The sequence below is a fragment of the Cynara cardunculus genome (genome assembly GCF_001531365.2).
Source record: "Cynara cardunculus var. scolymus isolate 2C chromosome LG 1, CcrdV1, whole genome shotgun sequence".
NCBI classification, from domain to species: domain Eukaryota; kingdom Viridiplantae; phylum Streptophyta; class Magnoliopsida; order Asterales; family Asteraceae; genus Cynara; species Cynara cardunculus.
Window position 1 is genome coordinate 513,511 of NC_037528.1, and position 22,857 is coordinate 536,367.

At 36.8% G+C, this 22,857-nt stretch overlaps 4 protein-coding genes across 4 annotated transcripts; 2 read left to right on the forward strand and 2 right to left on the reverse strand.

Annotated features, from left to right (window-relative positions):
- The first annotated feature begins 271 nt into the window (after positions 1–271).
- On the forward strand, positions 272–6,807 carry LOC112522481 (uncharacterized protein At3g49140-like). Its single transcript, XM_025131613.1, has 10 exons — positions 272–489; positions 607–799; positions 1,403–1,505; positions 1,594–1,661; positions 2,438–2,608; positions 2,694–2,819; positions 3,048–3,401; positions 4,689–4,841; positions 5,630–5,725; positions 6,534–6,807. The coding sequence occupies exons 1-10, from the start codon at positions 389–391 to the stop codon at positions 6,636–6,638; spliced, it is 1,470 nt and encodes a 489-aa protein (XP_024987381.1). The 5' UTR covers positions 272–388; the 3' UTR covers positions 6,639–6,807.
- Positions 6,808–6,967: 160 nt separating this feature from the next.
- LOC112510289 (protein SAR DEFICIENT 4) lies at positions 6,968–8,503 on the reverse strand. The gene has a single exon (XM_025115652.1). It carries the CDS (start codon positions 8,335–8,337, stop codon positions 7,318–7,320), a length of 1,020 nt encoding a protein of 339 aa, XP_024971420.1. The 5' UTR covers positions 8,338–8,503; the 3' UTR covers positions 6,968–7,317.
- Positions 8,504–12,737: 4,234 nt separating this feature from the next.
- On the forward strand, positions 12,738–18,611 carry LOC112510300 (protein REVEILLE 6-like). The gene is made up of 9 exons (XM_025115662.1): positions 12,738–13,093; positions 14,719–14,776; positions 14,935–15,058; positions 15,132–15,308; positions 15,420–15,542; positions 16,970–17,079; positions 17,372–17,431; positions 17,542–17,648; positions 18,278–18,611. Exons 1-9 carry the CDS (start codon positions 12,870–12,872, stop codon positions 18,282–18,284), a joined length of 990 nt encoding a protein of 329 aa, XP_024971430.1. The 5' UTR covers positions 12,738–12,869; the 3' UTR covers positions 18,285–18,611.
- A 687-nt stretch (positions 18,612–19,298) lies between these two features.
- On the reverse strand, positions 19,299–22,351 carry LOC112510278 (heat shock protein 83). The gene is made up of 3 exons (XM_025115642.1): positions 21,934–22,351; positions 21,183–21,463; positions 19,299–21,007 (listed from the first exon to the last, which is right to left on the reverse strand). Exons 1-3 carry the CDS (start codon positions 22,211–22,213, stop codon positions 19,457–19,459), a joined length of 2,112 nt encoding a protein of 703 aa, XP_024971410.1. The 5' UTR covers positions 22,214–22,351; the 3' UTR covers positions 19,299–19,456.
- Positions 22,352–22,857: the final 506 nt, after the last annotated feature.

The following is a 22,857-nucleotide window of genomic DNA, read 5'->3' on the forward strand; positions in this document are numbered from 1 at the left end:
AGTTATTTTGCATTCATACCGATGATGAGGGGTTGTAGGAGATGAAAGAGAAGGTTTTCATACCAATATGGAGGTGTCGGTCGGTTGGGTCGGAGTTATAGGTGTGAAGGGAGGGGATGTAAGGACGATTTTAGACTTGTTGAAACATAGGGACAATTTTCAGATTTTTGTTCTGATAGAAGGGACCAAAAATGGAGTTTGCCCTTAACCCTATTTTAGTCGGGTCGGGTTTACCCTAATTATAGGGAATATTCGGAAACAGAAGTACATCCGTCTTCCTTTACGAAAAGAAGTATTTCTTTATTTAATCGGATAAAACTGAACCACAATAAAGAACTCTCTCCGTCGTCGAAGAATCTCTTTCACCGATCTCGAATCGAATACGGAAATGCTGGTAATTGAACCGGCAACCGCCTTCCGTATCCCCGCCGGCCGCTTTGCTCGTGATTGCCGCCTCATCTCTCACTCCCGCAGCTTCTTCATTCCTTGGTATTATTACTTTCCTACAAATTAAGCTTTTATTTTACCTTTTGCTTTAAGCAATTGTTGAGGATTTGGGGGATCATATTGTTGACTAGTGTATTTTGCGTTTGATTTTATTGTTAGCAACAAGATTACGAGAAGGAAATATTTGACGAAGAACAGAATCAGGGCTTCGGCGGAGGAGCTGTCCGGTCCGGTGAAACAAGCGAAGCCACAGCGGTATCACCCATCTGAGGACATTTCGGATTCTGAAGAATCGGATGAGAATGGGGACGCTATACTTGGACCTGCTGAAACTAGCAGGACTGTTATTGAGGTAGTTCTAGCACGATTTTGTTGAATTTTGAAGCAGCTTAATTAGAAGCTTATGTATTTCATTGTTGATAGATGTTTGTTGGCAAAAATTAAATGTTATGATCAAACTAACATAAAAGTAGCCTCATGCAATTGTCTTTGGCTCCTCAAATAAGATGTGGCATTGTTTTACTTACCTCTGCCATAATATGTAGATACACCGTTGCTCATGTCTTCTGCAGGTTGGCTATTCATGTTGTCTCTAATGCAAATGGAAATAACTACAACTAATTCTGCTTGCTATAGATCATGGAGGAAGCTGTTTCTGGACTAATATGCGGTTTGAGTTAGGAGCTATTTTCTCATCTGCTATAAACTTCTTTGCCATGTCATGATACTTTAACATAAAAGTAACTTTGACGGTCAAAGTTCATTTAAGAGTCAACATAATGCTATCTTCATTGGGGTTGTAATGCTGTATCGTTACCTTTATAGCACACACTGATCATTGCTGGAGTCGATTAGTAATAAAACGTAAGGGCAGCTACAAACAGCTGATCTTTCCTGCATTGCAGATTTAGCAATATCGCATCTGATACTGATAGCACCCATGTTATTTTGTTAGGTAAACAGCAAAGCAATGCTTATGTTCTCGGGTCTGGTAAGTAATGGGGTCCATGAGAATATCTTCTGGCCAGATTTGCCTTATGTTACCGATGAACATGGAAGTAAGTTGGCCTGTCAATGTTCCTGTTGTGTAACCTTTTGAAGGAAACTTATCTTTGTAATCGTTTTTCCTGTTATGATGCCTCTCAGGTATATATTTCCAAGTGAAAAATGACGAAGACATTCTTCAAACTCTTACTTCCGAGGATGTCCTTGTGGTAAGGATTAAGGAATATGAATTTTAGGGTTTAAATCTCACTTCGACTCTTTACTGTGTCCAATTTGCTTGATAACATCGAATGTTCAGGACACCAGGCAAAAAAATGTGATTCTGCCAGAAATTGACAGTTGAAGTTTTGACTTATGTAGATTAGTCTAAACAACCTTCAAATCAACTTAAAACTAAAATAAGTTATCAGTATCTCACAACCTAAGGCTTCTAGATGACTTGCAATTCTAACTCACAAGCAATGTGGGATGGCATGTTACAATCACCCCCACACAAATTTTTGACGTGCTTGTCAGGCATACATATTAACTCGAACAGACCTGAAATCCAAATCCCGGGGAGATACATGAGTCCAACCCATTAGACATCGAGGGGGTGACCGCTTTAATATCATTTGTAATGCTCCAATCCCATAATATTAAACTAGTTTATGGTCACCAAATCAGCTTAAAACCATACTAGGAACTTTTAGGCTTTTAGCAGCCCACAACCTAGGACTTATAAGTTGTTCACAGTTCTAACTCTCAACAGATGCGGGATGGGATGCCCCATCACTTTTTGTATGCTTGCGTAAATCAGAATTTTGCAACAAGTCGCTTCTAATTCAGATGATACTTAAAACATGGGAAGGCATAATGCAAAATTAAATGACAAGCAAAAACCTACTACCAAATAGAATAATTTTTAGAGTAGATGCATGATGCATGTCATGCATCTAAAGACAACTGTCTTTATTAACTTATTTAACCAATAAACTCAATGCAGCAAGTCATAATAGGCTTAGATACAACTGAAATGGTGAGTGAGATGGAGTTGATAGGTCAAGCAGAGTCTGATTTTGATATGGAAGAAATTGAGGATGAAGATAGTGGGACTGATGATGACGATGACAACGATGATGATGATGAAGATGACGAGAGTGGCGGCTATGAAAATGTGACAACTTCATTGCTTTTTTGTTTTTTTTATCTCACTTACCAGAGCTGTTGCCATACATCTTTATCGTGCCTAAATGTTGTAGGAATGGGTTTCACTTCTAGAAGATGAGGAGGATGATGATGATTCTGATGGATCTCTCGGCGACTGGGCAAAGTTGGAGACCATGCGTTCTTCCCATCCAATGCATTTTGCTAAACAGTTGGCAGAGGTAAGCATTATTAGTTCAGACAGTTTTACACTGTGAAGCATTGAGACAGATATGTCTCGACAAAGTGGATTTTGTCTTTTTGCTATGCCAATCAGTTATCTATTCGTGCGTTTTTTGTGTTATTTTTTCTTCTTCTTCTTCCTAGATTCATGCCAGAGTCAATTTCAAGCATCAGTTGTATATTTACAGACATTTGTTGTTCTTGGGTAAACTTTTCCTCTTCCTCAGTTTGTATCAGATGATCCGGTGAACTACATGGAGCAGCCTCCTGCTGGTCTTGCTATTCAAGGCCTTCTTAGACCTGCCTTTGTTGAAGAAAATCCTGTCATAAGTAAACATATGCTTGACAATGGCCATAGGGATGTATCAGGGCCATCTAATGATGAAGAAGCAAATCAGTTTTCTGAAGGCAAAGAAGAAGATATCGGTGTTATCAATGGCCATAGGGATGTATCAGGGCCATCACAAGATGCTCCAGATGCAGAAGAGGAATTGCAGAAAGATCAAATCTCTGGAAATGGGACTTCTTATTATAAGCTAGACATGATAAAAATTCATTTGATCTCAGCACATGGAAATCAGGTATTCTGGTTTGGTTTCAACTCATCTTCTTTTGACTTGTAGCATTTTGGGTCTTGCATGATATTATGGAAGGTAGCAGTTCGTTTGTACCTCTTCCCTTATGATTCTTGGCTTGCCATCGATCAAGAGTTCTTACATTTAAGGTTCCATAACAGGATTGAAGGTGTGTTCCACTTGAAAATCAATCGATGGAAATTCACCTTCTGTTTCTGTTGTGTTGTAGGACCACTGTCTGCCAAAGCTCTTCTATGTGCTTGCATTATGCTTTCATTCCGTATGTGTTTCAAATGATAGACCTTTCCCCTGCTGTGTTATTTGTCGCACCATCCAATTATTGGCCAGAATGTGAATCTGTGGTTCAGTCATCTGAGGCATAACGGATTCATGGTGATGGTTTGATGCATCCCTGCTACGTGTTGATATAGAAGCATGTATGACCTAAAGCTGTACAAGTGTTCACTTATTTGTACACTTCTTTTCCCTGCAACAACCAATCATGCCTCCCTCATTAACATTGGTACCTGTACTTGTGAGAATATGTGGAACCCCATATCACTCTCCAAAAGAGCCCTTGAGGAGAAAGGAACGTTCCAACATATATATATAGAAGTGGTCCAAGTCTAGTCGATGCGGGACTCCAACACGCTACCTCCAATGGAGGCTAGATGGACACCAATTGTCCCACAATGTCGAGAGGGGCTAGCCAGAGTGTCGGGTCTCTAGAGTGGTAGACCTTGGCTCTAATACCATGCGAGAATGTGTGGAAGCCCCAGATCACTCTCCAAAAGAGCCCTTAAGGAGAGAGGGGAGGTTCCAATATATATACAGCAGAAATAGTTCAAGTCTAGCTGATGTGAGCTTCCAACACATCCCTCCAACGGAGGCAACATGGACACAAATTGTCCTAGGGTGTCGAGAGGGGGTTAGCTAGAGTGTCGAGTCCCTAGAGTGATAGACCTTGGCTCCGATACCATGTGAGAATATGCGGAACCCCCAAATCACTCTGCAAAAGAGCCTTGAGGAGAAAGGGAGTTTTCAGCATGTATAAAGGAGAAATGGTCTAAGTCTAGCCAATACGAGACTCCAACAATGCTCATACTCATGCTTAAGTGTTAGTGGACAGAGATGAGATGCATTATGACCTAAACATGGAATAGTGGTCATTCAAATTATTAAAATCTTTTGCTTGATGGAAAGTGTTTTGGATGTATGCGAGTGTCTCATATTACTGTTACTTTGAAAATAACAGAATATTGACACATACATAATATAACAAATGCTCTACAGACTGTTGTTGAAGTTGAGGATTTTAGAAAGGCTCGGCCTGATGCTATTGCACATTCGGCTGCCAAAATCATATCTCGTCTCAAATCTGGTGGAGAAAAGACAACACAAGCCCTTAAATCGTTATGTTGGAGATGCAAGGGACTTCAAGTAGAGGTAATACATACTCGCTTTATGTTCTTTGACCTAAACCAAATCCTAATGTTAATTTGTGTTTACATGCGAGTTTATATTTATTTTTTATGATATTTCTGTTGGGAAATAATGTGAATATAATTACGTTTGTCTACCATGAATGAGTCATCTGTCCCATACTAAACTCACGACAGCGAACAACCTAATAACAACTATGAAATATATCGGATTACAAATTATATGTGGGTACAATAATAAATATGAGAAGCATCTAAACATCACAACAATATAACATGGTAGGCTAAACACCTTCGACTTTGAAATGAAGATATGAGACAAAGCACAAATAATGAATAAATGTGAATGACTATAAATCCAAGGGACTTGTGTAGAATCAGTATTTTCTGTCTTTCATCTAAACCAAATCCTAATGAAGAATTGTAACCTAGAATGACTATAAATCCAAGGGACTCGTGTAGAATCAGTATTTCCTATGTCTTTGATCTAAACCAAATCCTAATGAACAAATGTAACCTAGAATGACTATAAATCCATGGACTTGCTCGTGCCACTTTGGTGCTTGTCTGGATGTTGAAAACTTTGTACCGAGAGTTGTCTTTCAATTTAGACAACTTGCAAAGCGACTTCACAAGTTGCATACAAGTCGCTGAAACATGCAGTCAGTATCACAAAATTCAACAGTCTCCATATCAACATTTGGTGGTTCTGTCCAGATTTTGACTGTTCAGATAAGTTGTTGCTTCATATGAGGAAGGCCGTAATGTGAATTACATTGCATCTAATGACAGGAGGTAGCTGTTATTGGCGTGGACAGCCTTGGATTCGATGTAAGAGTGTGTTCTGGAAGACAAGTCCAAACATTGCGATTTGCATTTAAAAAGAGGGTAATTACCAACTTCTCCTGAATGCAAGTTATAAAAAAGAACCAAATGTGTCTACATGCATCATGTTTATGCTTTTTTTCAAAATTTGCTTAAAATCGGGTTCAAACAAGAACAGTGATCAAATAAAAGAACACGAGAACGGTCAAATCACATGTGATTTTACATAAACTCACTTGTAAAATCGCATGCGATTAAGCACGACCTAGCCCACACACCCTTATGTTGATTGTATTCCATAATCGTGTGTGATTTCAGTGCAAAATTGCATGTGATTTGACCTTTCTCGTATTCTCTTATTTTGACCCTATTCTCATTTGATCCTCCCTTCGTTTGCTTGTTTTCGATTTTCAGCATGTAACATGTCTACATGCAACCAAGTTACTAAACTGCTTCTGCTATCAAGTTGCATTTTGTTCCTAGTCTTAGGGGCTGTTTGGTTGGTTATACAAGGCCTGTATGGATAAAGTTGTCTGTATAGATCGAGAAGATTTTTGTTTGAGAGAGTTTTTCCATAGATGAAAGAGGGGTGTTTTTTTTTTGTGAGTGGCAGGTTTGGGAAAAAAAACTTGGCTTTTTGCATAAAGCTCCCCTTAGAAGCTTACTACATAAGCTACTTTCTATATAATTAAGCCACTAACGAACAGTCGTGTATAGCTTACCGAATAAGCTAGAGTCCCATTAATCTCATTAAGTTGCTAACAGACAGGCCCTTAGTCCAGTTAGAAGCCTGGAGTAGGATCCTATCATCCTCAACCTCCCAATTTTGGTGATGTCTCACTAAATGACCAACATCTTTGTTGCAATACAGGCCTCTTCGGAATACAGTGCTGAGAGACAGTTGAATTACGTACTCTTTCCAAGAATCCCAGGCAAACAACAGAAGCAGAAAGAAGCCCATCAAACAGAACTCTAATGGCGCAGAAATAACAAATTTGTAGGCAAAACCTTTGTGCTCGTTATGTACATAGCAGGCCATTTTTGCTGCTCAATTCATCATTCTTTATAATCTTAATTCTATATATTGTAAGTTGTAAACTTAACAATCATGTAATCCATCCTTTCAAAGTTCCCTCCATGTGTTCAACTTCAATGAGTAAATATTGACTACGATTCTGCCAAAAAACCAATCAAATTTGTTGTATAAAAATATAATTCTTCTTTTTACAACAAATTTCATCAGTTTGTTATCAAATCATCATCGTTCCATATTTTCTCAGGCTGAACAATTAAAGTAGCGTCATATATATGCTTTGTGAATCTTACACTTCTATTATTAATCACGTCTTTTACATAACATACATATAACAGCATCCGAAAATAGATGATGCATTTCACTCTTGTGGAACTACAAAACACGAGATGTTTATTGTTGTAATATTTAGGGATAGGCTAAATGGACGAATATAGGTTGCTAAATATCCACCTACCAACTTTTACATGTTATTTGCTAAATAACTATTGTGGGAAATCTACCGAAATAACCAAAGCCGATAGGTGGTTTCATTTGTTTATGCATAAAGATAGAAAAACCTTAAAAAGTGAATTTGAGTTAGAAAATAGCTAAAAAGTGTTTGCTCTATTAGATTTCGCAGCTATTGTTTATGGTTTGATTCTAGGGTTTCGTAGGCCAATTGAGCACTTAAAAGATCTACTACTGCTGACCCAACTGATACAAACACCGTGATCTCCTCCTCCCCTTTCCGCCCAATCTTATCTCCCTTGATCAACTCCACCAGATCCCCTTCCACGTCTTCCTTCTTCATCACGCCTCTCTCAAACGCCCCCACCAGTTCTCCGGCCTCCACCAACGCCGCCGCGTTGTCCACGAAAACCCTCCCTCTCTTCACAGCTTCATCATCACATTCCCTCATCGACGGCTTATACGATCCAATCAAATCCAAATGAGCTCCCGCCTTCAACCACTTCCCCAAAACCAACGGCGTCTCGGAATTCGTCGCACAGCTCACTATATCCGCCACCGCCACTCCCGACTCTATATCTTCACAAACTTCAAACCGCAACCCTTCCATTCCACTTTCCTTTCCGATTTCTTCAACTAGATTTCTCGATTTTCTCGAAGTTCGGTTCCAAATCATAACATGATTAATGCTAGGTCGTGTTGTTAAGTGAGCTTTGATCAAGTGTGGAGCTAACGATCCGGCGCCAACCATTAGAAGGATCTGAGAGTTTTTCTTGGAGAGATGGTTCGAGGCGACAGCGGAGACACAGGCGGTACGGCGGAGGGTGAGCTCGGTTCCGTCCATGGATGCTAGGATCTGGCCGGTGATGGAGTTGAAGAGCACGTAACCGGCATGGACTCCAGGTAGGTTTAGGGCGGAGTTGTTGGGGTGAGTGGTGACGAGTTTGATGCCGATGTAAGGGAGGGTAGTTGAAGAAAGAGACCATGAGGGCATGAGAAGGAGGGTGGATGACGATGATGTCTGGTGGGAATGGCGGATCGGTGATTGGATGACGGAGGTAGCGGAGGCGAGAGATGTTTGGAGGTGGTTAATTAGGGATCTGTAAGGAAGAACTGATTGGATCTTAGATGCGTCAATGAAGATAGGTGATCCACCGGCGGTGGGATTGAGGTTGCCGATTACGGTCGCCATTGACGAAAGAGATAACGAAGGTGAGGTGTTGGTATTGGTGAAAGTAGAATAAGGGGATTTGTTCAAGCTGTGGCATATGGTATCAAATTACTCTTTTAAGAGAATCTTCTTCCACATTTGTGGTTGATTTTTGGAGTCGTATGGAGCATCGATTCGATTTCTGTACAAAATCAAGATTTTAGTGATTCATAGCAAATATTTTGATCTTAACCGGAGTTCTATAAAAAGTGTTTGGATTAGTTTACAGCGGCACCAAAACGTAATAAGTTGATAAAGTTGTCTTTTTATAGTGTTTGACAAATTTTGCTTATAAATGTAAATGACTAAAAAAGACATGATGAATGAGGAACTGTGTTTGAAGGTCGTTTATGTAAGGAAGGATCCTAAACCCTTTTCAGAAAGTAATCCTAAGGAAGAATCCTAAAGCCTTTTCGATTTCTGTAGGAATTGGTTGAAGATCGAAGGTTTGATTTTGATTTCTGTAGGTGAAGGTCTCGATCGATTTCTGTTGATGGAGAAGAAATCATAGCAAGAAATTTGGTTCGACTTTTGGAAATAGTTTGATTTCTCAGGAATAGTCAAAGGTTCCTTGATGAACTACTTACTAGTTTTTGGTTAAAGGAATGAGGCGTACGAAGGTTAAAAAGGTAAATTGGTTTTCAAACCTGATAAATTGAATCTGATAAGTTAAAAAGGGAGTAACTTATCAAAAACTCTTTATTATCTGTTTGACACCGGTATAAACATCTTTTTTTCCCTCTCATCAAAACACTAAAAACTGTTTATTCTCAATACCACATCGTAATAAATCAATAAACAGTTTTCATAAGCAATTTCGAACACCCCTTAAGATAACGGAGAATTTTCTAAAAATAATTATTATAAAAATATAAATAATATTCTTAATATTTAATGTTTGAAATATATAAACAATATCTTATTAAATATATGAAATATTTTATAATATAATTAATATTGTAATATTAAAAAAAATAAGATGGAATTAATTGTAAAATTATAATTTATTTTTTTTAAGATTTTAATTTTTCATTTTTCATTTTAAAGACTTTTGAAGATTCATCCACCTTTCCATGCACTTGTATAAGTGCAAAAGTCAATCCGAAATTTATTTCTTTTTCTTGAATCTAGTTGTTATGTCGGTCCATGTATCTCTTGATTAATTTCATAAAATTCTAAAATTAATTTTCAGACAAATATTTTATTGATTCTGTATGGATATATAATTGATAACATCTGAAAAATAAATCTAAAATCTTACCAGTTGAGTAACTCTTAATATAATCATTAGTTTTTGGTGAAGGTATACCTTCCATTTCTTGAGCTCTAAACTCTACAAATGGTTTGATAAATCCAATGAAATTATGGAAGTCAAAATTTTCTTTGTAAATCTTTTAACAATAATCTCTATGCAAAGTAATTTAAGTATTAATTGAAATCTTTTTATACAACTGTATACTTTTGTTGAATACAGAGTGGAACACAAATGAACTTGATCAACAATAATAAAAGGGCCTAAGAAAATTATACATAAAATTTTAATGGACTGAAGATGTTTCACTATATTAGGTAAAAAGCCCATAACAAAGGCCTCTATGACCATCCGTCCCTGATTGAATATCTTGATTCAACAAAAGTTATGATATGGTTTTTATGTCCATATTTATTGCTAGATCATTTGGTTGGCATCTACAATGAAAATGTTAGTTTTGTATTAAAAAAATAATAATTATATCCATGTATGTAGTTAAGATTTTAGAAATTAAGTGATGTTTATCAAATGCTTATCCAAGTAGGTATTTATTTGTAAAAATCAACATTATTATTTATTTACCGGGTAAAATTTGAGTCCACAAAAACACTATCGTATGCAACAATTTATCTGGTAAGCGTTAATTCTAGTAAGAGTCGTCGGCCTCACTTACCGGACAAAACTATCGGTCTTTGCAACTCGCTTTTATTGGGTAAGATTTTTGGTATTTGCCAGATTTATCTGGTAAAATAATGTGATTTGGTAAGCATTTACCAGAATAAACATTTGATAAACGACCCCTAAGATTTGTCTGAAATTAAATAAAATACGACATAAATGTTTTTAATAATTTTGTAGGAAAAAGAATCAAGTTATTATTTCATTTGTCTAAAAATAATAATAATTTATGTTTGAACTTAAATATACGATGCATTTTTATGAAATTCATTTAATGGTTTATTTTACAAACCATGTAAATCTAACAAATTATGAAAACTAATCCTAACCATTTATTTATTTCTTCAACGCTTTTAATCTCAATCATTGATGAAACAAATGAGCGGTTAGGATTAGTTTGCATGGTTTGTAACCCAACTTTATATACCATCCGATACATGATGATTAATAGATATGTTGAGATTCACTGATCGTTTTAATTATTTAAAAGTAAAAGAATTGTATTTTTTTAACAGAAGATATTCGTAATTTATTTGCGTACTTGTGCAATGCAGAGATATAAGACTTTATTTTGAATTGATAAATAAAAAATTATTACAATTTCCAAAAAAGTTGAAATTTATCGGATATTGGTATTAACAAGATTTAACGTTAATCTTGTCTTTAATGCGTTTATCAGTTAATTTTATGAATTCAAAAGTAAAATTTTAAAAAGTTATTATACATATAGGATAATAAATTATGAGTTGGTTCTTGTGATAATAACGCTTTTATTCCCTAAAGTTTTGAAATTATAAGATGGTCACCATGATTTAAAAAGATGTCCAAATTTGGTCCCTTTCTCTGATGATCGTTAAAAAAAACTCCTTTATGTGAGGGTAATTTCATCTATTTCTTTGTTTTTTACCAATTAAAAACACATGAACCAAAATCATAAAAATCGATTTTGATAGGTTAAATGACAAAAAACCAATAAAATGACAAAACCCCCCTCTTATTTAACGAATTTTTTACAATCGTTAGAGAGAGGGATCAAACCCGAACATTTTTACAAACTGCATTGTAATAATATTTTTGACAAACCGTAGGGACCAAATTTGTGATTTAAGGGTCGTTTACTAAACACTTACCGGGTAAGCGTTTATGAATATCACTTACCTTATTGATTGAGCTTGTAAAAGACCAAGAGTCTTACCTTGTAAGTTAGAAAAAAAGTCTTACCCAATAAACATTTACCATGTTTTAGACGAGTACCAACAATCCATTTTGATGACAGATAACAAATATACAATAAGATATGAGAGCGACGTTTTTTGTCAATAAATGTTTGATAAACGACACCTTACGCTCTTATAACATGGCATCGGTTAAATAGAATAGAGTAAATTAGGGGTGAACATAGGCGGGTACCCGCCCTTTTTTACAGGAACCGGAACCGGAACCGGCGGTTCTTGAGATATTGGAACCGGAACCGGTTAGAGCGGTTCTTGAATTTTTGGAACCGGAACCGCGGGAACCAGTTCCGGTTCCGGGTACTCGCTTCCTAAAATATTAAAATTTTGTTATTTAGAAATAAAAAATAAAACATTGCCAAAACACTAAAATAAAATAAACAAGAATACAAATTAACGGAATAATGGTTACAAATATTGTTTAACGATTATAAATCATAATAGACTAATAGAAAATATTCAAAGTTTAATGATTACATACTATAATTGTAAATGTTCAAAACTTAACGATTACATACTATGAAGTGCAGTTTAGTAGAACTGGAAAGTTGATGAAGAATGAAGATGACCACTTCCTTTGAAGATGTAACATAATATACATTTGGTATTAAAAAAAATTAATTATTTTTTTGTTGAAAAACACTGGGTACCCGCCGGTTCCGGGTACCCGGTCCCGGAACCGGTCCTGGCGGGTAACGGTTCCGAAAAATTGAGAACCAGAACCGTTCTCAATCGGTTCCGTATTTTAGGAACCGGAACCGGAACCACTCATATCGGTTCAGGTTCCGGAACCAGCGGTTCCAAGGCGGTTCCGGTTCCGCAAACGGGTACCCGATTCCGCTGCTCACCCCTAGAGTAAATTAATATTTTCGTCCCTATGGTTCGTAAAAAATTGTGATTTTCATCCATGTGGATTAAAAAAAGTGGTTTTCGTTCTTATAATTTGTAATTCATTGTAATTTCCGTTTTTATGATTTATAATTTATTGTTGTTTCGCTCCTTGTGGTTTATAATTCATTACTATTTTGATTGTAATTAGTCTAGGGACAAAAAAATAATAAATTGGAAACTACAGGGACAAAAACCATAATTTCTAAACTATAAGGGCCATAATCAAATCATTAACAAATTACAGGGATGAAAAGTGTAATTTAGTCGATAGAATATTATATCATTTTCAAGACGTACAATATCTTTTTACATTATTAAAACTTCAAGAAATCAACAGCCACTTGACGCAGTTGACTTGGCGGGGAAGCGAATGTTTTCCGGTGGTCGGTTGTTTCAAACAAAGCCACATAAATTTCACTTCCTTTTTTCACCTTTCCAACCGCCATTGTAGAACTACTCACATGGTATCACTCAATCCGAATCCACACGAAGGCTTCTACTCTGATTCGTCCGCCATGGTTATGGCCTCCTTTTCCGCTCCCGCAGTCGTCGTTGTTCCGCCCTCCGTTAACTCCTCGTCTGCCGATGACGCTTCCAAGAAGATCAGGAAACCCTACACCATTACTAAGTCCAGGGAGAGCTGGACCGATCCGGAGCATGATAAGTTCCTAGAAGCCCTCCAACTGTGAGTTTCTATACGCTGATTACTTGAATTTTGAGTTTATTCATTGTGTTATAACTCTAGGGTTTCGTTCCCGTTCCACAATTGGAGTTTATTTCTAGACTTCGCAATGGCTGATAATTGTAAGTTGTAAACATAGGGACGTTGTGTTAATTGGCAGTAATCTGGACTCTTGTGTTCCCAAGTGAATCTGATCGTGGAACAACAGTGTTAAAGGATTTGTTACGTTGATGTCCTTGTTGATTGTTTCGTTTCATGTTTAATGAACGTTGTACGTCATAGGAGTTCAATTGATTGTTTTAATTTCCATGTTTTTTACGTTTTTCTGCTGAGTTTTTTTGGCAATCATGAACAGAATGTGATTTGTTAAACCTGAGCAGCTAAATAATTTCTTTGAATAAACCGACAAGATGATAGGGATATCAAGTCGTACTTAAGCTAGAATGGTCTGCCTTGCTCATATCTACTGAAGTTAGGCTGTAAGTGTTATAGTTTGAAGATGTTTCTTGCTTGTGTTTCAATCAATATCATTATTCAGTAGGTCATACAAAATAGCAAATGAGTTAACCTAGGAATCAACGAAGATGGGACTTGCAATCTTGCTATTACAACTTACAAGGATGATGGCACTTTAGGTCCCATTTTTTCTATATTGGAAGGTTTCCCTGAACCTGAACTTAAGTTTTCTTAAATGGAAACCTACATCTTTTGATTCTCGATGTCACTTGTTGGAAAGAATCAAATCTTTATAATGGTTTTGACATCTTCAAAACTATTTGAATATGGGGAGGTCTGGAAGAAACACTGCTTGCATCAACGGTAGGAGAGCAGAGGGCAAGGCCGGCGGGTGAGCTGGAAACAACCAGTGGGGATAATCACGCCTGTCTGTAGAAGAGGCGCTAGGAGGAAGGCCCTTTGCTTGGGCCAAAGGCGCTGGTGACCAGAGACATGACTAACAGGGTGCCAAGAGGGAGAGGAACCAACAGGTAGAGGAGGTGTTTGGTGGTGATGACAATGCCACTCGACAAAGGTCGGGAAATAGTAAGCGAGTGGCACAGCTGCAATTTTTGGCCTATGGATAGATCTGGTATGAAACGTAAACGTATTAAGCAAGAGATCAGAATTGGAGGCATTCAGCTCAATCCTCCCATCATGGATACTCACGGAGCACGGTTTGGGATTGACTTGGGAGTTCTTCTATGAGTCACATGCTAGGGGAATACAAGGAGAAATTGGGACCCTGGAATCAATAGTGATTGATTGGGGAAGCTAGTTGGATCCTTATCTTGAGGACAAGGTGTTTTTAGGGGAGAAGTGATGTAGACACACAACGGGTTTACATTAGTGTTTTCTTTTATTTCAGTGTCGTGTTGGGTTATATCACAAGGCCAGGGCCTAGGAGGGGGCACGGTAATTCTTTCATATGAGAAACTGTTTATTAGTTAGTGTCCATCCTAGTAGGGTCCCACAGTAAGGCCTGGGGTAGCGAGCAAGTGAATGATTGAGGTCTGTTATGGATCCCTGAATGCTTAATTAAAAGTTTCCCCACATATAATTGGGGACTCTAGTTAATAGATCATCTTCAAAGTGATTAGTTACCTGATTGTGTTTGATCCTTTGATTTTCAGTTTTGATCGTGACTGGAAGAAAATTGAAGCTTTTATAGGCTCAAAGACCGTCATTCAGGTACATAACGTGCAATTTCCTTACCTCAGGAGTTTGTTTATTTTCTCTTGCAATTAGTTTCACTTTTTTACGAGAAAAAATCATGTTCAAGGATACATCATATTTATGTGATAACTAATGAATAAGTGTATGTAACAAATGGAAAACTACCTATGCAGATTCGTAGTCATGCACAGAAGTACTTTCTGAAGGTCCAAAAAAGTGGTATTAACGAACATCTGCCCCCTCCTCGTCCTAAAAGGAAAGCTGCTCATCCATATCCGCAAAAGGCTGCAAGAAATGGTGAGCGTGAGACAATGGTATGGCTTTCACTAGTTCTAATATTTAAACTGACAAGAGTTGCAATATATGACAGCTCCGGCGATCTCGCAAGTTACAGCATCTTTCAAAACCTCACCTGCTCTTAGTGAACCTGGATATGTACGAGGGACCAATCCTTGTACACTAGTGATGAATCCTGTATCAGATGCAGCTGTTTGTTCTCGAACCCATAACTCCATGGATTTTGGTAGTTTACCTCGTATGGCTAAAGGTGTGCAATCCACATGGGTGATATGCTTTATTTTGATGCAGCATGTAACTGTTTGTTAATTGATCGTGTCTTGATCTTGCTATTTACTATCATGACATTTGTTCACTACAGATGATAGGACACCCGGAGGCCAACCAGCAGCTACTAACTGTTGCAGCAGTAATGAAAGTGGCCTCAAAACACGACCCACAAGTGAAACACATGAACAAAGGACACATGGGCTTCCATTGAGAGGTAATTTATGGATTTTGATTTGCTTACTTATGTATAGTCCTCTACCCCTTGACCATAAGAGAATGCATGGATTCAATATATGGTCTTTGCTGTGAATGGTATATTAGAGCATCTCCAACATATTCTCCAAAATGAAGAATGAAACTTCAAAATCTGTAAAACAAAAATACATCCAATTCCAACAGATTCTTCATTTTGAAGAATATAATGTTGATTATATTAATAAAATATTCCTTTCATTTAATGAAATATTATTTCTCTCCATAAATATTTATTTTCAAAGTTTCCTACTGGTGGAAATATATTAAATAATATTTCTCTCATTGTTTTCCGGGGTCTTCTCCAAGTTTGGAGATTTTTACACTCTCTTCTATTTTCTCCATTTCGGAGAAAGGTTTTGGAGAATTTGTTGGACCAAAAAACATGCCCAAAATCTCTATTTTCTCCTTTTAGGAATATCTGCTGGAGATGCTCTTATACTTTCATCATGTTCAAACCAGATTATACTTCTGTTCTTCTTTTGTGATGGGGTTTACCTAGACAGATGCTTTTACATTTTTGTACAGATCATATTTTATTCTTTTACTTAAGATGAACATTGTATATTGGAAAGGCTATGGTCTCATTTTGTTTGTATGATACAAGTATTTGACATGGGGGACACAGGAAACAGGTTTCAATAAATAATTTTAACAATAGTAATGAACTAATGGCAATGATGATGGTGATGATGATGCTTATATATACAACTAGTCATGATACATCTTGATTTTAATATTTTATTTTATTTTATATCTTAGTCGATGTTATGGTATGATTTTATTTTTGAATAAAATATAAATTTGAAGATATCATAAAATTTTGACAAAAATATATCGATATTAGTATCAAATTAACTATTTAAAATTCCTATTTTTTGTGTAATTTTTTAATTCAAATTTTTATTATAATTTAATTTAGGTTCGATAACAAAGCAATTTATAATTTGGTTTAATAATATAATTTTCTTCTAAAGATAATAACTATTATTTTGTTAGAACTCGATAATTATCCTAATTATATTTTAGATTTTTATATTTCAAAATGAGAATTTTTATTCTCTAGTTTGATTATATTTATCCGCAGTTAGTTACACGAATTCAAACATTGAGCTTTAATAAGTTGTAATTATGCATAATTACCTGTAATCTTGAATTTTAAATAATATGCATTAATATACAATACTTTATGCATAAAAAATGGTTTTTAAGATTTTCTGTTAAATGCTTTATAATATAGTATAGATAACATAGTGAGTCATTTAAACTGTTGATGGTAGCTGGTGGTATAGACTGGATCCTGCATTTACTATTCAACCATCCACTAACATCTATTTTACTTCCAGGTTCTAACCCCAAAATTTATGTTCTTTTTCCTCATCGGTGCAGTTCTGCCCGACTTTGCTCAAGTATATGGCTTTATTGGTAGTGTCTTTGATCCGAGTACCAGTGGTCACTTGCAGAAACTCAAGAAGATGGACCCTATTGATGTTGAAACGGTACACTATGTAACCTTCTCGCTTTGATCACCAAATCCTATCAATCGAATAACTTCTTCAAGAAATACAATTGTACAAGTGACTTAAACATTTCGACTAGAATCATTTCATGTAACAAGATAGAAAATGGGACTTGTGACCTCTTTATAAGCCTCAAGTTGTGGGCTACCAATAACTTCCATTATGGTTTTAAGTTGGATCTGAAGTTATGGGGTCAATTCATTGTTTTGGGCTTTGGGTGTTACATCTCATAGGCATTGTTATTGATTTGGCCTTCTTTTTCCTTTTTCAGGTATTGCTGCTAATGAGAAACCTATCCATCAATTTGAGCAGTCCTGATTTTGAGGATCATGTAAGAGTGCCTTAACTTAATTTGACAACATAGACTAAATTGGAGACGGTCTTTTATTAATTGTGGAGAAGGGTGTTGTTGAATTGTTCGTTTTGTGATGATGAATGCAGAGACAGTTGTTGTCAACGTATGAGGTTGATTCGGAGAAAGAGAACTCGGATGATGTGATCGACACTCTTCTCGACTGTCAATCTGGACAAGATTTTAGTCACCTTGGGTAAGGGATACTAATCTAATATTGGTTATCATGTACGTTTGTACAGTGGCGGACCCAGGAATCTCTCTGAATGGGTCCACCTTTAAGGTGGATCAAAGGCCGACCATGATCGAAAAGATTGAAAACCTCAATCATTCACAACCGTTGATGAAGGATTCCTCAAAAATGGTTTGATTAGGGGGAAAAGTCATCGTGGTGATTTGAGGAATAAAATCCATTTTCTCAATTGGATCTTCAAAATATCAGAGAATGCAATGATTTTTAAGATGAATCGGTGTTATAAAAGATAATAAATCATGAAGAAGAGTCAAAATAGGTGAAAAATTAACAAAAAAAAATACTTTAATTGTATGTACTATTTTCAGAAGTAACATTGTAGATCGTGGGTTAGTCCTGGAACCTAAAATTAAAAGAGAAATGAATTTTCGCTTGAAATAAGATTTGAACCTGTGACCTACTCCATGTGAAGTGCTTTTAATTTATATTATAAATCTTGTTTCAAAGTATTTAAGAGGGCCCCTTAAAAGTCAAGTGAGCGGGTGTATGGGAACCCCCTCCCCTCTTAATAGGTGCATCCCTGCGTATGTGTTTTTGAGTAATGATACTGATGGGATGTAATGAAATGGCAGGACGTAAAAAGAGGAAGGAGTGAGGCATGACGTTTTAACTTGACTTTTAAGTATACAACTCATTATGTTGGCCCCTGCTTCTGCTGATATGGAAGTGTTCCGGGGGAAGGGATGAAGAGGAAGAAAAATCTATGATGATGTAACATGTAAAGGCTAGCTAGCTAATGTATGCATGCATGATGTATGTATGTATGTATGTATATATGTATGTATGTATGAATTTATATGTGGTGTGAGTGAATGTTTTCACATTTTTCAAATGGATGCATGCATCCTGGTTTACCAGTTTCTGTAAGGTCCTAATGAAGCTTAAACATGTAACATAGTTTTTTGAATATGTTTTGATTGTTATTTAGATATTTAAAAAGAATACGTGAATACGTTTGACTGTCGTTTTCAGCCTGTATAATCAAACGAGTTGTATCTATTAAGTCACGGCCTACACACTAGTTAATGGAGATAAGTTCTATTCAATCTGGTTTGAACGGGCACTCCATGCATCTTGAGAAACAACAGGTTCATATCTGCATTCTTCTCTAATAGTCTCTTTGGTTTGTTTGAGGGAATTGATTGGGATTATGTACAAGAATTCAAAATCAAAAGATTTGAATTTTTTTTTGATGTGTGGTTTGTAGAAATTAAATTATCTTCTGTCTTTATGAATAATTTAGGGAAACAAATTATGAAGTTCTTTTATCAAAATATTAAAACTACTTGATTATTATAAAAAATTATTTTCAACATATTTTAAAAAATTATGACATACAACTTTTACGAGATCTGATCTGTGAAGCATCAATCACAACTACTTTATCCAAGAAATCAATTCCAAGTCCCCTCAAAGTTATGGGACATAAGTCATTGACCGAGACCACATAAGTAGAGCATTAGCGCAATTTATCACTGTAGTCGTTTATGCTAGACTCCAATTAGATGCTTTTCCCTTTGCTGATTATGAGAAGAACATCAAATGTAACAAGAAACAAGAAAATAAGAAAGAACCGCACCAACAAAACCTTATAAGCAATAAAGATCTTTAAACCAAAATCAAGACGCAACAAAAACCGGATTATGCACTTTGACACCCCATTATAGACCCAAAACCACTTGAAAACACGAAAATAGACCCCAACTGTTCAAACAACTCACTCTATGCACCTACCACAACCCAACAAACCTCTAATCAACTTCCTCCATCTTGCTTTCCTCGACATCCTCTTCCTCCAAAGTAGGCATTTCAGCATCCTCACCACCTTCTTCCTCATCAATGCTCAGACCCAACTTCAACATTCTGTGAATCCTCCCTCCAAATGTGTTGGGATCCTCCAAGCTGAATCCAGACGTCAGCAGAGCAGTTTCAAACAGCAGCAGCACCAAATCCTTCACAGACTTGTCATTCTTGTCAGCCTCAGCTCTCTTCCTCAGCTCCTCCATGATGGGGTTATCAGGGTTTATCTCCATGGTCTTCTTGCTCGACATGTATGACCCCATGCTACTGTCCCTAAGAGCCTGTGCCTTCATTATCCGCTCCATGTTAGCCGTCCACCCATATTCTCCGGTCACCAAACAGCAAGGGGAGTCCACAATTCTATCAGAAACAACTACTTTCTCCACCTTATCTCCCAATATCTCTTTAATTGTCTTGCAAAGATTCTCAAATGACTTCTTCTTCTCTTCCTTCTTTTGCTTCTCTTCCTCTGTTTCGTCTTCAAGTTTTAGTCCCTCCTTAGTGGCAGACACAAGCTTCTTCCCATCATATTCCTTCAGCTGTCCAACTGCATACTCATCAATAGCGTCCACCATGAACAGTACTTCATATCCTTTCTTCTTAAGCCTCTCCAGGAATGGGGAGTTCTCAACCGCCTTCCTGCTCTCACCAGTGATGTAGTAAATATCCTTTTGGTTCTCCTTCATACGGGTAACATAGTCTTTCAAGCTGGTCAATTCATCCCCACTCTTGGTTGAATGGTATCGGAGCAGATCTGCCAACTTGCTCCTGTTCTGGCTGTCCTCATGGATACCCAGTTTCAGATTCTTGGAGAAGGCTTCATAGAATTTGTTGTAATCGTCCTTGTTCTCTGCAATCTCATTGAACATTTCGATGCATTTCTTCACAAGATTCTTCCGGATAACTTTAAGAATCTTGTTCTGCTGAAGCATCTCACGAGAGATGTTGAGAGGCAAGTCATCGGAGTCCACAACACCCTTCACGAACCCAAGATACTCAGGAATGAGCTCTTCACAGTTGTCCATAATGAAGACCCTCCTAACATATAACTTGATGTTGTTCATCTTCTTACGAGTGTCAAACAAGTCAAATGGGGCCCGCTTGGGCACAAAGAGGATCGCCTTAAACTCAAGTTGTCCTTCAACAGAGAAGTGTTTTACTGCGAGATGATCCTCCCAGTCGTTAGTCAAGCTCTTGTAGAAAGAAGCATACTCTTCCTTGGTGATCTCCTCTGGCTTGCGCAGCCAGATTGGTTTCTGCTTGTTAATAAGTTGCCACTCATGAGATACCTCCTTGATCTTTTTCTTCTTGCCCTTCTCCTTCTCTTTCTCTTCATCAACCTCCTCAATGTCACCTTCTTCTTCCTTTTTAGGCTCCTCATCTTCATCATCACTTATCTCCTTCTCAGTTGTCTTTTCAGTCCATAGATAGATAGGATAGCTAATAAACTCGGAATGTTTCTTCACCAGGTCCTTAATTCTCCTCTCTTCCAGGTACTCCAACTGAACAAGTAACAAGAAGCAAATTATTAACCAGTCACCATTATTTAGAAAACCCATAACAAATAAGTAACAAAAGACCGGGAGAATAACTGAATTAGAAATTCACCAAACTATTTGCAACTATCATCATTTAGAAAATCCACCATAAAGAGTTTCAACCAAATTAGACATTTACCTGGTCCTCTTTGAGGAAGAGGGTCATCTTGGTTCCTCTACCAAGTGGCTCCCCATTAACATCCTTAGTAACCGTGAATGAACCACCAGCTTGCGACTCCCAGATGTACTGCTCATCATCGTTGTGTTTTGTAGTAACGATGACTTTTTCAGCAACTAGATAGGCTGAATAGAAACCTACACCAAACTGCCCAATCATGCTTACATCGGCCCCAGCCTGCAGTGCCTCCATGAATTCCTTGGTACCAGATCTAGCAATTGTCCCCAAGTTGTTCACCAAATCTACATAGCAACAGAGCACATTTAGACTCTACATACGAGATCTCTCTGTTCTGTATGCAATTCATGTTTCTTCGAATGTACTTGTTCAGATAATAACGGATCAAATATTGTTCACACAAACAGGTAACAAATTCAAAACGCTAAAATATACGTTGTCGTCAAATGGACGGCAAGGCTACGGTTCTTCCTCCTAAATATACTCCGAAAAATAGAAAATGAAAGAAACTAGCAAAAGCAAATCACTCTCATATCATTACAGCCAATAGATGTATAGAACTAGCAAAGCATATACCATAATCGAAAACAGATAACGAAGTTAACCGTCGCACATACAATTCATTGGTTAAATTTTAACAAATTAATGAAACAAAACCACTAATTAACTCTACTACTGGCGAAATCCACGATAAAACGATAAAAGGCGACACGATTCACCCAATGGATATTGAAAAACGAATACAACTACTTACCTGCTTTTGTCATTCCAACACCGCTATCAATGATCGACAAGGTCTTGTTAACCTTATCAGGAACAATCCGGATGAATAGCTCGGGTTGAGCATCGAGTTTGCTCTTGTCAGTCAAGCTCTCGAAACGGATTTTATCCAACGCATCAGAAGAATTGCTAATTAGTTCTCGAAGAAAGATCTCCTTGTTGCTGTAGAAGGTGTTGATGATCAAACTTAGCAACTGGTTGATCTCAGCCTGGAAGGCGAACGTCTCGGCATCAGCCATCTGTCCCTCCGCCATTGCAACCGCTTAACACACGAAAACGATGAAAGATTGCTGAAGATTTAGAGCCAATGCGACATGTAAAAGAGAAAATTGCGTAAGATGAATTTGCAGAACTGAGGTTATGGATTTTTATAGGGAGGAAGGTGGTGGGGGTGTGGGTTCTAGCTGCTTCTACGGAACCTGAGGTTTGGAGTGAGGTTCGGATCTGTTCTGGATGCTTCTACGATTCTCTGGAATTGCGTTTGCCGCTCATAATTTCGACAATCAGTTTTACTATTATACGGTGTCGTTGCTATTTGCTACAATATTCTAGTATCTACTACTTATCATTAAAAAAAAGGTAAGTGAAATTAATTAATAAGCATAACTATCTACACTATAAGTATTTGATAAAAAAATTTTAAAAATTAATTTTTATATAAAATATTGTTTATTATTGTTTATTAATTAAAATTCAAGATTATATATAAATGATGCATAAATACAATTTATCAAAGTTTATGTTTGAATTTGTGTAACTAATTACAAATAAATATAATCAAAATACTGGATAAACATTTTATTTTAAATATAAAAAATCTAAAATATAATTAAGATAGTCGTTATGTTATAACATAATACTTAATTATTATTTTTAGGTTCAAATCTTACAGAGCGTG